This window comes from Danio aesculapii, chromosome 7 (assembly GCF_903798145.1).
Source record: "Danio aesculapii chromosome 7, fDanAes4.1, whole genome shotgun sequence".
Taxonomy (NCBI): domain Eukaryota; kingdom Metazoa; phylum Chordata; class Actinopteri; order Cypriniformes; family Danionidae; genus Danio; species Danio aesculapii.
In genome coordinates this window covers 64212587-64226785 of record NC_079441.1, presented here as the reverse complement: position 1 = coordinate 64226785, position 14199 = coordinate 64212587, and the positions used below count along the sequence as shown (strand labels likewise).

General features: G+C 38.9%; 1 protein-coding gene across 1 annotated transcript in view; it reads right to left on the bottom strand.

Annotated features, from left to right (window-relative positions):
• Positions 1-14199, bottom strand: part of parvab (parvin, alpha b) — a 33179-nt gene that overhangs the window by 5557 nt on the left and 13423 nt on the right. Inside the window, 5 exon segments of the mRNA XM_056462341.1 lie at positions 4874-4946; positions 5227-5328; positions 5395-5463; positions 7463-7524; positions 13479-13498. Of these exon segments, the coding sequence (XP_056318316.1) occupies positions 4874-4946; positions 5227-5328; positions 5395-5463; positions 7463-7524; positions 13479-13498 (326 nt within the window).

The following is a 14199-nucleotide window of genomic DNA, read 5'->3' as shown; positions in this document are numbered from 1 at the left end:
CATTGGAAATACTAAAAAGGGCTGCACGATATTGGAAAAAATCGAACATTGCGTTTGTTTGTTTTTTAATTCTGCGATATATATTGCAATATGAATACAATTTCACTAGATGTTTTGAATAACTATTTGGAAAGAATTTATTATTTTGAATTGATTGGGATGATTCCGTAGGGGAGTGCATATGCATAAAATATAAGAAACAATCTACAAGCACAGATAAATACAATAAAGAAAAATATACAAAATATATAAACAGGATTTTATTGTTTTTCGAGGAGTCAAACTGTATTCAGCTATACTGTAATTGAATAATCAAATGTAAAATAATACTGCATAGTCTTCGTTTTATAAACAATTCAATACAATTTATCATTATTAATTTGTCAAAGTTAAAAACAGTACTATTCCATAGGCCTGGAGGCTTTTTAAACCCTTACATGGTCACAGGCCTCAAAAAACACTTGCGAAATGATAAATTATAATTCAGACTCAATATTGCGTATACTCGCAATGTGACTATTGCGAATGTTCACATTGTGATATCGATTTTGAAACGATATATTGTGCAGCCCAAGTAAAAAGTTTACAGCAACATCTGGTTCATGCAGATTTTAATTAAACCTTTCATGTGTATGGCCAAAATAAACTTAAATATACATTATAGTTGTTTAAATACACTTTAAAGAATAATTGAACTTTACTGTGCACCAAAAACTATAATTGATTACCATTTTTGGTGCACAAAAGTGATTTTGGAGCTTCGCATGATTACAGACGAATCACTGAAGTCACAAGGAATATTTTGACAATATTTTTGTTTCCTTTTCTGAATTTTAAAAGACATTGCTGTCAATAGAGGATGACGGAGCTCTCGGATTTCTCCTAAAATATCTTAATCTGTGTTTCGAAGATAAATAAATCTCTCAATGGATTAAAATGGCATAAGGGTGAGTAATTAATAATAACATTTTCTTTTTTGGGAGATCAAATCGTTTAATATTATTATGAAATTTAGTGATCTTGACATGAAAGTGAAATATCATTAAGTGGCCTTATATTTCATTTTATATCAATGATTTAACCCAGTCTCATTATGGATATGTACCCCTGCATACATTTTTGGAGAGCCTCGAATCTGTCCCAGGAGGTATGTTTTTTTTTTGCAGTTTTTTGTTTTTCATGAATCCACCAGAGGCTGCTGTGTATGCTTTTTGAGATCTCAAAGAACGAGCCTGCTGTTCTCATGTAAATCCACCAGAGGCCGCTGTCGACTGACTGACTGACTGACCGACCGACCAATCCCCCAGCCACACCCTAGTGTTTTCAAAATCACAGTTTGACCTGCCCACCCCTTCCCCAAATCTAACCAATAGTGTTTTCAAAAGCACAGCTTGACCCACCCACCCCCTTCCCCAAACCCAACCAACAGTATTTTCAAAGGCACAGCTTGACCCGCCCACCCCCTTCCCCAAACCCAACCAATAGTGTTTTCAAAAACACAGCTTGACCCGCCCACCGCCTTCCCCACACCCAACCAATAGTGTTTTCAAAAGTACAGCTTGACCCGCCCACCCCTTTCCCCAAACCCAACCAATAGTGTTTTCAAAAGCACAGTTTGACCCACCCACCCCTTCCCTAAACGACAGGTTTTCAAAAGCAATCCAGAAAAAGAAAAGCCCTCGTGGCAGCCTGATTTTTCCCACGTTTTCTGATTTTACCATGTTCTCACCCTGTTTTCTACTTGTTAATTTTGTTCTTTGCCTTTTAGTTTTACCCGCTTTCTGGAACCGTTCTTCGCAGCACTCAAACCCTGTCGTCGTAGTCAACTCCTCTCTGCATCCTAAGTCCACTGAAGTACATGATGAGCCACTGAGCAAACCCGTAATAACGAAAAAAGCCATTCACACTGAGAAATTGTCCATAAAAATAAACAAAAGCCGTCAGCGACATCATAGCATTCGTTTTAAAGACCAGAAATGTATACAGGGGTACAAATAAGTACTTTCACAATCTGTAGTGAAGTACAAGTGCACATTCAATACAATTAAGTGCTTTTTATACTCACAAGGGATTTTAAGTGGTTGTTAGGGTGTTGCTAAGTACGTGCTCGAATAAAACAAGCTCAAGCGTAAATCGATCTCATGTTTAGTCTCTAACAACATTTAAATCCCTCACTCGGTTTCTCATTGAACAATCACTGCTTATAATTAACAGCAACACATTCATGCTATCAATGTATTTTGCATTAGACCTCATTTAGTGACAACCGCCCATGAGGCTTATTCTCAGTTTAATGATCTGTGCCGCATTAACCAGATGTTGTTTAAGCCCTGTGATTACAAGGGAACTCTCTTGCAGTGAAACGAAAATGCAATTGTAAATGCAGCATGCAATCGGGACATTCAGCAGACCTTTTAAATAAAGCAAGGCGCAAGCCCCATCTGTTGATTATCTTCACATTCAAGTAGCTGAACAGCAACAGTAGAGGAGGCAATGAGGAGATCAATTCAGCTGATACTTCCTAACTACAATAAACTACTGCAATCAGGCAGCATGCCATGACTGTTCTGTGCTAAATCAAGCAGTGTGGCATCTGTTTCGCACAACAGAAGCACATTATTCATTACAAGAACCTCTAGATTATCTCCAGCAGTACATCTTAAAAGTGTAAAAAACGAATGAATAAAGAAATACATTTAAAAAATGTGCGTACAATAACCTGTAAACTGACTATATGTGACTTTTCTTTATTAGATAATACCTTCAATCTAGACCCAATAGTCTCAACACACCTGTATGAAAGTTTCATGGGTTTGTTTTAAAGATGCGTTCCACTGTTTTAGAAACAATGGCAACTAAAACAAATTGCTCATACTCTGATCTAGTGGACAAATATGATATTGGAGCCCAAGGGGACTTCTGGAAATACCTGCAAATTAGACACTGCATCAAGTACAAATTTAATGTGAAGGACAATCCTGTATATGCTTATTTACATTCACCACAGGATGCTAGGACTGCCTTTATGTGTTACAAAATGATGCTCAGTGTAAATTCAGAAGTATATAATAATCTGAGAATAATCTGGAAGAAGGATCTGGGGATTGATATTGAGGAGAATGAGTGGCTGGACATCCTTTCCAATGTAGGCAAAAATAGTTAGAGGAAGAAGTTCATTCAGTACAAAATAATACAAAGATACTACTACACATCATCTAGACTCTATTGGATGGGACTAGCTGGAAATAATCGGTGTTGGAAATGCAATAAAGAAGAGGGTACTTATTTATCATCTGAGAATGTTGCTTTCCATTCTGATTTAATATTTTAAGGATAATGGAGGAGTGGCTAGGCTGTGAGTTACCTGTAGAGCCACGGCTATGCCTTCTGGGTGACAAACTAGTAATATGCTCATTTTACATCTTGCCTACAGTTATAGAATTGGGTTTTACCCTTTTTTAATCCATTCAGCCAATCTCCAGGACTGGCAGAAGCAGTTTTAGCTTAGCTTAGCACAATACACTGAAATGGATTAGACCATTAGCATCTCACTCAAATTCGAAAAAAGACTTTACATATTTACATATTCATCTAAACATCGCTCTAGCAGTGTAGACAACATCTGGCTCAGTATTAGGGTATGTGTTCACTGAAGCATTTTAGCGCAGCTGAAAATGCCAGTGCTCTTCCAAAAGTGGTCCACCATGAGCACTTCTCCAACTGTTGCAGTTTAGAATGTTTTGTGTACAATAGATGCTCAGTGCCTTGCTTGGGAAAAAAACACTTAGGTGGACATGCTTTCTTAAGGCCCTGGTATACTTCAAATTAAAATCACAGAATGACTTGAAAAAAGATGGTTTGCTACTCCAGGTTGGAGGAAAGCCCTTACCCCAGGTGACCCCAAGTATCTTGGGGTTTATTCACGAGTGTGGGAAGGATGGATCGTGAGATTGGCAGGTGGATTGGTGCAGCGGCAGCAGTAATGCGGTAGATGTACTGGTTCATTGTGGTAAAGAAGGAGCTGAGCCGAAAGGCAAAGCTCTCGATTTACTGGTCAATCTACGTTCCTACTCTCACCTATGGTCATGAACTTTGCCAATAGATGGCATGAGTACAAGCGGCCGAAATGAGTTTCCTTCGCAGGGTGGCAGGGCGCACCCTTATAGATAGGGTGAGGAGCTCTGTCACACGAGAAGAGCTCGGAGTAGACCCGCTGCTCCTCCACATCCAGAAAAGTCAGCTGAGGGGGCTCGGGCATCTGTTTCAGATGCCTCCTGGACACCTACCTAGGGAGGTGTTCCAGGGGTGCCCCACTGGGAGGAGGCCTCGGGGAAGACCTAGGACACGCTGGAGGGACTATGTCTCTCGGCTGGCCTGGGAACGCCTTATGATCTCTCCTGGAGGAGCTGGAGGTAGTGTCTGGGGAGAGGGAAGTCTGGGGTTCTCTCCTAAGACTGCTGCCTGCAATCCGGCCCCGGAAAAGTGGATGAAAATGAACAAATGAATGAACGAACAAATGAACTAACGAGCGATCAAACGAACGAACGAACGAGTGAACGAATTAACTGAAATGATGTGGTTTTCCTTTTTTTCAAAGTTCCTTTCAGTAGTTTGCAAAGAACGAAAAAACTTTATTTGAGGTATATCGGGCCTTTAGTGTATCGCTGAAAAGATATTTTAATCTTTATTTTAGCTCTATAAAAAGAATTTAAAAAAACTTTACCACAAGTATACAGGTGTACATTCCGTGTGTGCAAGTGTTTGCAAGGGCAAAAATTGCAGGCTGCAGTTCACTTAATGGCCACCAATGTCGCTAATAACAAGGGATTTAGAATTCTGCATACAGCTTCTTCAAGATAAAGCTTAATGTTACCTTCTGGTCTGGGCTTTGGCTTCTCCAAGTCACCATCTTGCATCAGTTCAAAAGAAAAAGCGACATTGTGGACCTACATGTAAAACATACAATGAAAACCAATTAGGTGATTAAGTGACAAAGTGATTAAACAAGAAATAAGAATGCTTTTAAAACAAACAGAGGTGCCAATATGGACCACGGACAAGCAGAGTTCTTAAACATCTTCTATGGACTCATAAATACAGCCCAGGCTCATTGAAAATATGTGTCTTTTGCGAAATGTAAAATGTGTTGCTATGGGTATGTTTTGTTGCGTTAATTACTATTATAGTCAGCATTGCAACACACAATTGATTTTTAATTAGCAATACCTTGTGATCAAAATGTTCAGGGATGAGGAAGAAGTTATAGAGGGGGACAAAGTATCCTTCCAGGAGCCCCATCAGCAGGACCAGATACACACCATCAGCAAACTGCAGGAGATTGCAGAACATTGAAACGTCCATAGCTACAAGACTGCGGTGAAAAGCATGTTATACCTGAGTTTCCAGCTCCGACACTTCCAAATTTAGCTTGTTCAAGTGCTTGTTCACGAATGTAATAAGAGTCTGAAAAAAAGCCCACAAATAATAAAAAAATTATAGTAATTTATATTCACTACTGCTTTTTAACCATACTATAGTATTGTACACTGTATATATTATAGCATTTAAAACACTTTGTAATAATGGTACATCATGCTATAGTATTAACTATAGTGAACTGATCAACTCAAGTAAATAAATACTGTAATATACACTCACTGGCCACTTTATTAGGTACACCTGTCCAACTTCTCGTTAACGCAAATTTCTAATCATCCAATAACATGGCAGCAGCTCAATGCATTTAGGCTTGTAGACATGGTCAAGACAATCTGCTGCAGTTCAAACCGAGCATCAGAATGGGGAAGAAAGGTGATTCAAGTGACTTTGAACGTGACATGGTTGGTGGTGTCAGACGGGCTGGTCTGAGTATTTCAGAAACTGCTGATCTACTGGGATTTTCACGCACAACCATCTCTAGGGTTTACAGAGAATGGTCTGAAAAAGAAAAAATATCCAGTGAGCGGCAGTTCTGTGTGCACAAATGCCTTGTTGATGCCAGAGGTCAGAGGAGAATGGCCAGACTGATTCCAGCTGATAGAAAAACAACAGTAACTCAAACGACCACTCGTTACAACCGAGGTATACAGAAGAGCATCTCTGAATGTACAACACGTACAACATTGAGGCAGATGCGCTACAGCAGCAGAAAACCACACCGGGTGCCACTCCTGTCAGCTAAGAACAGGAAACTGAGGCTACAATTCACACAGGCTCACCAAAAGTGGACAATAGAAAATTGGAAAAACACCTGGTCTGATGAGTTTTGATTTCTGCTGCGACATTCAGATGGTAGGGTCAGAATTTGGCATCAACACCATGAAAGCATGGATCCATCCTGCCTTGTATCAACAGTTACTGGTGATGGTGGTGTAATGGTGTGGGGGATATTTTCTTGACACACTTTACTACCAATTGAGCAAAAGAGCACCTTTGGGATGTGGTGGAATATAATCTATATTTGTAGAAAACCCTACTGGGTAGTTTATTTACAGTATATTGTTGTTTATATTTAATGAAAAAAAAAAAAATATTACTAATTATTATTCATTCATTCATCTTCTTTTCGGCTTAGTCCCTTTATTAATCTGGGGTCGCCACAGTGGAATGAACTGCCAACTTATCCAGCACATGTTTTACGCAGCATATGTCCTTCCAGCTGCAACCCTGGGAAACACCTATACACTCTCATACACACACATACACTACGGACAATTTAGCTTACCCAATTCACCTGTACCGCATGTCTTTGGACTGTGGGGGAAACCGGAACAGCCGGAGGAAACTCGCGCAAATGCAGGGAGAACATGCAAACTCCACACAGAAACGCCACCTGACCCAGCCGGGGCTAGAACCAGCGACCTTCTTGCTACCCACTGCGCCACCGCTTTACCCTTTGCTAATTATATTTCTACAATTGCATTTAAAGTACTTTTCTAATAAATTTTTCTGAAAAGTAACTTAGTTACTCACTGACTAATTTAATAATTTTAAATTCACTTAGTAATAAAAATCAACATATTTATTATTTTTTCTTAAGAATATGCAGTTGTATTGATTAATTATATGAGTGTTCTTCTTTACTTTTAATTATTCTGCAAAAAATAAATTACTCTGCTTCTCTGAACTAAATCTGTTGAGTAAGACGAGCATATTATAAGCAACTGTAAATAAATTATGTAAAAAATAATAGTAATCCTTTCTTTTTCACAAAAACTGACTGCTTTTACAACCAATTGCACCCAAACCTGTTCATATTGCTAGAGTTGTTGTATTGAAACTACAGAATTAAAACCACAGAATAATACAAGTGCACTACATGATTAAAAAAACACTACAGTATTTACTATAAGTTACTATAGTATTTTTTTTCATGTGAGAGTTTTCAAGAGATCAGAGGGGGGAAAAAAATCAAAGCTCTCGAAGTGTAAAACCTCTCAAATAGTGTGTAATCTGCACTTGCCTTTTTCACCACATTCAGTTTATCTGGCGCGTGGTCAAAGAGAGTGTCAAAGGCGTCTCGCTCTGTTAGAGAACAAAAAAAAGACATGAATGCTTAAATGCACCAGAAGATTTAAAGAAGAAAACGACATTTGTATCACTTAAAAAAAGCATGTTAATATGTACAGTAACCCTGAAGAGTATTTGGACAATAAATAAGCCTTAGATATAAAATATTAAACCAAGCTGTACCCGCAAACAAATGATTCAATCCCTTTCTCAGAAATGAATACACTTTTTTTTATTTTTTGCTATCAATATGTTTCAAGGTGACTGCAGAAAATAAAAACATCTGTCCACTGATGAACATCATTCACTGAGGTTTGACAACAATTGGCCATACACTGATAAAATGATTCTGTGATCAAGTAAACTGTATACCACAGAAGAGCCTAATTTAATTTCATTCATTCATGTTCCTTTGGTTTAGTCCATTTATTTATCAGGGGTCACCACAGTGGAATGAACTGCCAACATATCCAGCATACGTTTTGCGCATCGGATACCCTTCCACCCGCAATCCAGTACTGGGAAACAACTTACAAGCCAGTTTAGCTTATTCAATTCACCTATAGCGCATGACTTTTGACTGTGGGGGAAACCGGAGCACCTGGAGGAAACCCAACATGGGGGGAACATACAAACTCCACACAGAAATACCAACTGACCCAGCCAGGGCTCAAACCAGCAACCTTCTTGCTGTGAGGCGACAGTACTGTTCACTGAGCCACCGCACTACCCCTAATTTAATTTATACATTAAATAAATGTAAAAAAAAAGTTCATTAAAACATAATATAATCTATATTCGTACTCCATTTAAGCTTGTACAAAAGTAAAGTTTCCACTTGTTAATGTATTATAATTATTAATGTATTATTATTATTATTATTATTTGTGTCATCATTCAAATCAATCAACAGGAAATCAATAAAAAAAACATGGCATTTACATTAAATAAATGTCTAAAAATATTAATTAATATATTGTACTGAATATCAGGACTCAATTTAAGCTTGCACTAATTAAAGCTTCAACATATTAATATATTTGAATAATTTAGGTTATGTAAAAACATTATGTTTTGATATATTTCACTGTTTTCCTGTTGTATTTATCCAACACAGGCTCATTGTGAAAACGTAGCCCTGCGGACGTTTCTGGAGACAGCGAATTACGTAGGCAGAGGTACGTATGGCTGCATTTCATTTCTTTAAACGAACGCTACGGGGCGGTGTGACGCCATTCCTTTTCACGCTTACCAGCTGACCGCTTACCTCAAGCCGACCGTATGGACGGCATTCCGGCCGCAACCAGTTTGTCCCGTTAGCGCACCACGTCCGTTGGCGAATTTGAGATGCAGAGACGAGTTGACCACGAAGATGGGGGTTCGAGTCCGGTGAAGAGCGGTTCCAGAAAGCAGGTAAGACAAAAACAAAATCCAAAATATAAAACAAACAAGCGAATAGCAGTGTGAGAACGTCGTAAAATCTGAGAATGTTGTAAAAAAAAAAGTCAGACGAGGTTTTTTATTTTTTTGGATTGCTTTTGAAACGTGTTGGTTGGGTTTAGGGAAGTGGGTGGTTGGGTCAATCGATAAAATTGGTTGGGTTCAGGGAAGGGGGAGGGTGGGTCAGCCGATCGTTCGCTCAGTCAGTCAGAAAGTCTGTCCAAAAGTGAGTCGACAGCGGCCTCTGGTGGGTTTACGCGAGAACAGCAGGCGAGAATGGCACTCGCGAGGGAAATTTGAGATCTCGAAAAGCATACACGACGACCTCTGGTGGATTCGCGAAAACAAAAACTGTAGAAAAATGTGCCGCAGGGACGTATTTCGCGGTCTCCAGAAACGTCCGTGGAGGTACATTTTCAGAATGAGCCTGGGTTGTATTTATCATTGCGTTTATTTTTGGGTGCTGTGTCTCGCTGTTTTATGACATCTGAAGTTAATATTCTACTCAATATGACACATTCACTGACTTTTCAAAAAATCTAAATAAACACTGATTGCTAAAAGCATTGTTTATTCATTCATTCATTCATTTATTTTCTGCCTCTTTTCCGGGGCCGGGTCGCAGGGGCAGCAGTCTTAGGAGAGAACCCCAGACTTCCCTCTCCCCAGACACTTCCTCCAGCTCCTCCCGGGGGTTCCCGAAGCGTTCTCAGGCCAGCCGAGAGACATAGTCCCTCCAGCGTGTCCTGGGTCTTCCCCGAGGCCTCCTCCCGGTGGGAGATGCCTGGAACACCTCCCTAGGTAGGCGTCCAGGAGGCATCCGAAACAGATGCCCGAACCACCTCAGCTGACTTCTCTCATTTTGGAGGAGCAGCGGCTCTACTCCGAGCTCCTCCCGGGTGTCAGAGCTCCTTACCCTATCCATAAGAGTGCCCTGCTACCCTACGCAGGAAAACTCATTTCGGGCCGCTTGTATCCAAGATCTTGTCCTTTCAGTCATGACCCAAAGCTCATGACCATAAGTGAGAGTAAGAACGTAGATTGACCGGTAAATCAAGAGCTTTGCCTTTCGGCTCAGCTCCTTCTTCACCACAACAGACCGGTACATCGACCGCATTACTGCTGCTGCTGCACCAATCCGCCTGTCAATCTCACGTTCCATCCTTCCCTCACTCGTGAACAAAACCCAGAGATACTTAAACTCCTCCACCTGGGGTAAGAACTTTCCTTCAACGTGGAGATGGCAAACCATCTTTTTCCGGTGGAGCACCATGGCCTCAGACTTGGAGGTGCTGATTCTCATCCCAGCCGCACCACACTCGGAAGCAAACCGCCGCAGTGCAGGCATTGTTTATTGTTGTAAAAAGTTCTCTCTTGTGTACAAGGTCTCTGAGTTTGGTTATGCCGAGTTCAGACTGCATGATTTTAGCCCCGGTTTTGACTCGCCGACAGGTTTTTGAGAAATTGCCGACAAATGCCTGAAATCACAGGCAAATCGGTGCTCGTGCACATGAGTAACAATCACACAGTATGAATTAGCAAAGACGCGATCTAAGAGAATCGCCGATGAGTCGCAGACACCCGTGAGATATTTGGCGTGCTACATATCTGGATATATGTAGCGATTCAAATCATACCGTGTGAATGAGTTCTGATTGAAAATAACATCGGTGATCACCTACAGCCAATGATAAAGCAGCATTTACTAGCATGGGTACCTGCAGGCCAGCGGGAGGTTGGGGGAGACGTAAAAGCTCTCATTATCAGTTTATTTGGACCCAAAAAATGAAGGAAAAACTATTGGAAATTTGGCAGGAGCACTAGTGTCTGTTTGACGTGTCAAGACCACAACCGAGTCAAAAAAGAAAAAAAATTGAGGAGAAATTGATAATTCCCTTTAAACCCAGGTGAGCAAAATAAGTACATTTTCTACTCCACTAAAGGCTTCTTTCTTATTCTCTCATTAGGTCTCATGATGTCTCATTATGTATGTTATCATTGATAACAAAAGATATACTACGTGACCTAATGTTGTTTCCATGTCACTTCTCACGTGTTTGGTTGTGATACGAAGTTTGGACAAAGTTGTCTGCGATTCTTCCTATTTTAAAATCATGCAGTGTGAAACCTCCTGTCGCCGATCCATCCTACAGTCTAAACACAGCACGACGGAACGCTAGCCCAGATAGTCATGCAGTGTGAAAACATCCGTGACACGACTACTTTGAAAATCATGCAGTCTGAACTCAGCATTAGATAATTCATCACCTATGTGTATACAGCTGGGAAAATAAGTGTTGAACACGTCATGCCTTTTTCCTGGGAATAATGATTCTAAAGGAGATGTTGACATGGAATTGAACTGGATTTTGGTAAAAACCCAAACAATACAAACATTAATAAAAATCTGAAAATTTAGTTCTGTGTAATAATAATGCAATGACACAAGGAGAATGTACTGAACTACTGAAATGTATTTAATACTTTATATAAAAGGCTTTTTTGGTGACAGCAGCCTAAAGACACCTCTCATATGGAGAATTAAGTCACATGCATTGCTCAGGTGTGAGTTTTTCACACACTAAAATCTTGATGGTTCTGTAGGTCTCGTCTATCAAATCTGATCTTTATTTTGTATTTTGTATTGGATTCAAGTCAGATGATTAGCTGGGTCATTATTACAGCTTGATTTTCTTTCTCTGAAAGCATTTGAGAGTTTCCTTGGTTGTTTTGGATCATTGTCTTGCTGAAATGTCCACCCTGGTTTCATCTTCATCATCTTGCTAATGTAAAGCAGTTAATATTTATTTACAATAACGAAGAGCAGATGGTTGCTGAATAACTACTGAGAGATTTCAGCTGCTGTCTGGGCTTTCACTGCCTTTCAACACTTTCGTTCCTTCATGTGTTCAATACGTTTTCTCTGCATCATTTCATTTTATTATGCATAACTTAATTTGTAAACTAATTCGATTTGTTTTCTTTGCATATATGGATTTCTTTGGTTCTTACCAACATCCATGGACAATTTCAAGTCAACAGCACTTTTAGAAATATGTTTACTGAGAAAAATTGTGATATGTTCAATACTTATTTTCCCCACCTTTATATGTCATTCTATAAACTGTAACAAAAAATCTTTTGTTTACTTACTTTATATGTTTAAGTAAAGCATGTAGGTTAAAAGAACATGAGCAAAAATGACTCAAACAATGTTTGGTTTACTTAATGAATTTTGAATCTACTCAATACAGGAAATTTACTTTCTTTCTATATTTTCACCACAATTATACAAAACATCTTTTTTTCTTTTTTGCCTTCTCGCACAACTACTAAAACCATATTATTTTTCATGTCTATGTTTAATTGAAATATTTTTTTCTAAATTTAAACAAAGAAACTCATGGCTTACATGGAATAATTGTTTTTTACTAAATAAAAAAATTTACTAATACATAGCAAGTAACACTTTAAAGTCCGTTAAAGTAGAAAGACTAAAATAGCGTTTTACAGTACATACAGTATAAATATACACTGTAAAAAGGGCTGGGTTCCACACATTACCTTCATGTTGTCCCAACACAAATCGAGTAAGTTAACTCAAATGTTTTACAAATTTAAGTGAACCTAAAAACCTCAAGAATTGTGTTGATTCAGTTTTTAAATAAGTAGTTTAAACAAGAAGCAAAAATGTCTTTTTGGGTGTATTTAAATGTGCATATTTTTGTATACAATTCATGTATTAAAGTAATTGTATTAAATTAATTTCATCAAAGTAATCTGCTTATATTATAAGTTACATTCTTTATATTAAAATTACATTTAAAATTAATGTTTAAATGTTTAAAATTAATTAAGTATCTATGATTTAATTAAAATAACATTCATATAAATGACATTCATAGCATTTGCAAAATAAAAAAAAATGTTTTTTTACTAGATTTCAAAATTACAAATACATAGCAGGTAATACATGTTCACAAATGTTCAAGTAAAAAGCCTAAAATTGTGTTTTCTTTTCTAAAATTGTCCTTTAAAGTGCAACTTTCACAGTAAATACAGAATAAAGTATATTTATTCATTAATTTTCCTTCGGCTTAGTCCCCTATTTATCAGGGATAACCACAGCAGAATGAACCACCAACTATTCCGGCAATTTTGTTGCAAAGCGGATGTCCTTCCAGCTGCAACCCAGTACTGAGAACCACCTATACACTCTCTAATTCACACCCTTAAGTCCATCCAATTCACCTATAGTACACTTGGACTGGGTGAACCGGAGCACCCGGAGGAAACCCACAAAACAAGAGGAGAACATGCAAACTCCACACAGAAATGGCAAGTGGCCAAGCCGGGACTCAAAGCAGCGACCTTCTTGTTGTGAGGGCAACAGTGCTAACCATTGAGCCACCATGCCGCCCTAAAGTATATTTAATATTAATACATTTTTGAACTGAAAATCTATTTATCCAATATAGTGATCTAATATAGGGACATTATAGCATATGCAAAATGAATACAACACTCACCATATCTTCCAGACAGTGCCCTGTGGGGAAATAAAAAAAAACATCATTATTCAATATCAATTTAAGCGACAATAGAAATCAACAATCTATTTACATCTGAATGAAAGGGTTTTTTGCAAGCAAGCCGCTAAATGGCAAAATAATAACCAAATTCAGAGGGATGTATCAAGAGTGCCAGGATGAAAGGCAAACAAAGAGATTATGAGGGAAGGGGAAGCTTGGGTCCCAGGAGCGGCCGATCAAACAGAACCGGGCTCCAGGATTTGGCCTGGTGGACGTTTGCCCGCGCAGAGGCTCCAATCAGCAGCTGCTGCCCGAGTCCACATCCGCAGCCAAAGAGAGCGGCTCTCTGCCTTCTCTCCCCAAGCTGATCTGAGGCCGCTGGAGCGCAGTTAATGCTGGCAGAACATCATCCTCAATGCTCAACCTCCAGAAACACAGACTCACAGCACGGATAGACCACTGACCTGTCCCTGCATGATCCACTCACTGGATCCCTCATATCTGAGCATTTTAACCACATATGCACATATTGGGAAGATTTTACAGTAAAGTTTCATTTGTTAACATGAACCACACTGCCAAAAAAGAGTTGTCATCTTGTTTCTAGTCCAAATTATTAAATCAAGGAGCATTATCCAGACAAGTAGAAAATATTGTTCCGACAGTTTCTGGAACAAAACCAAACAAAAGCAACAAATACCTCTCACTTGATTGATTG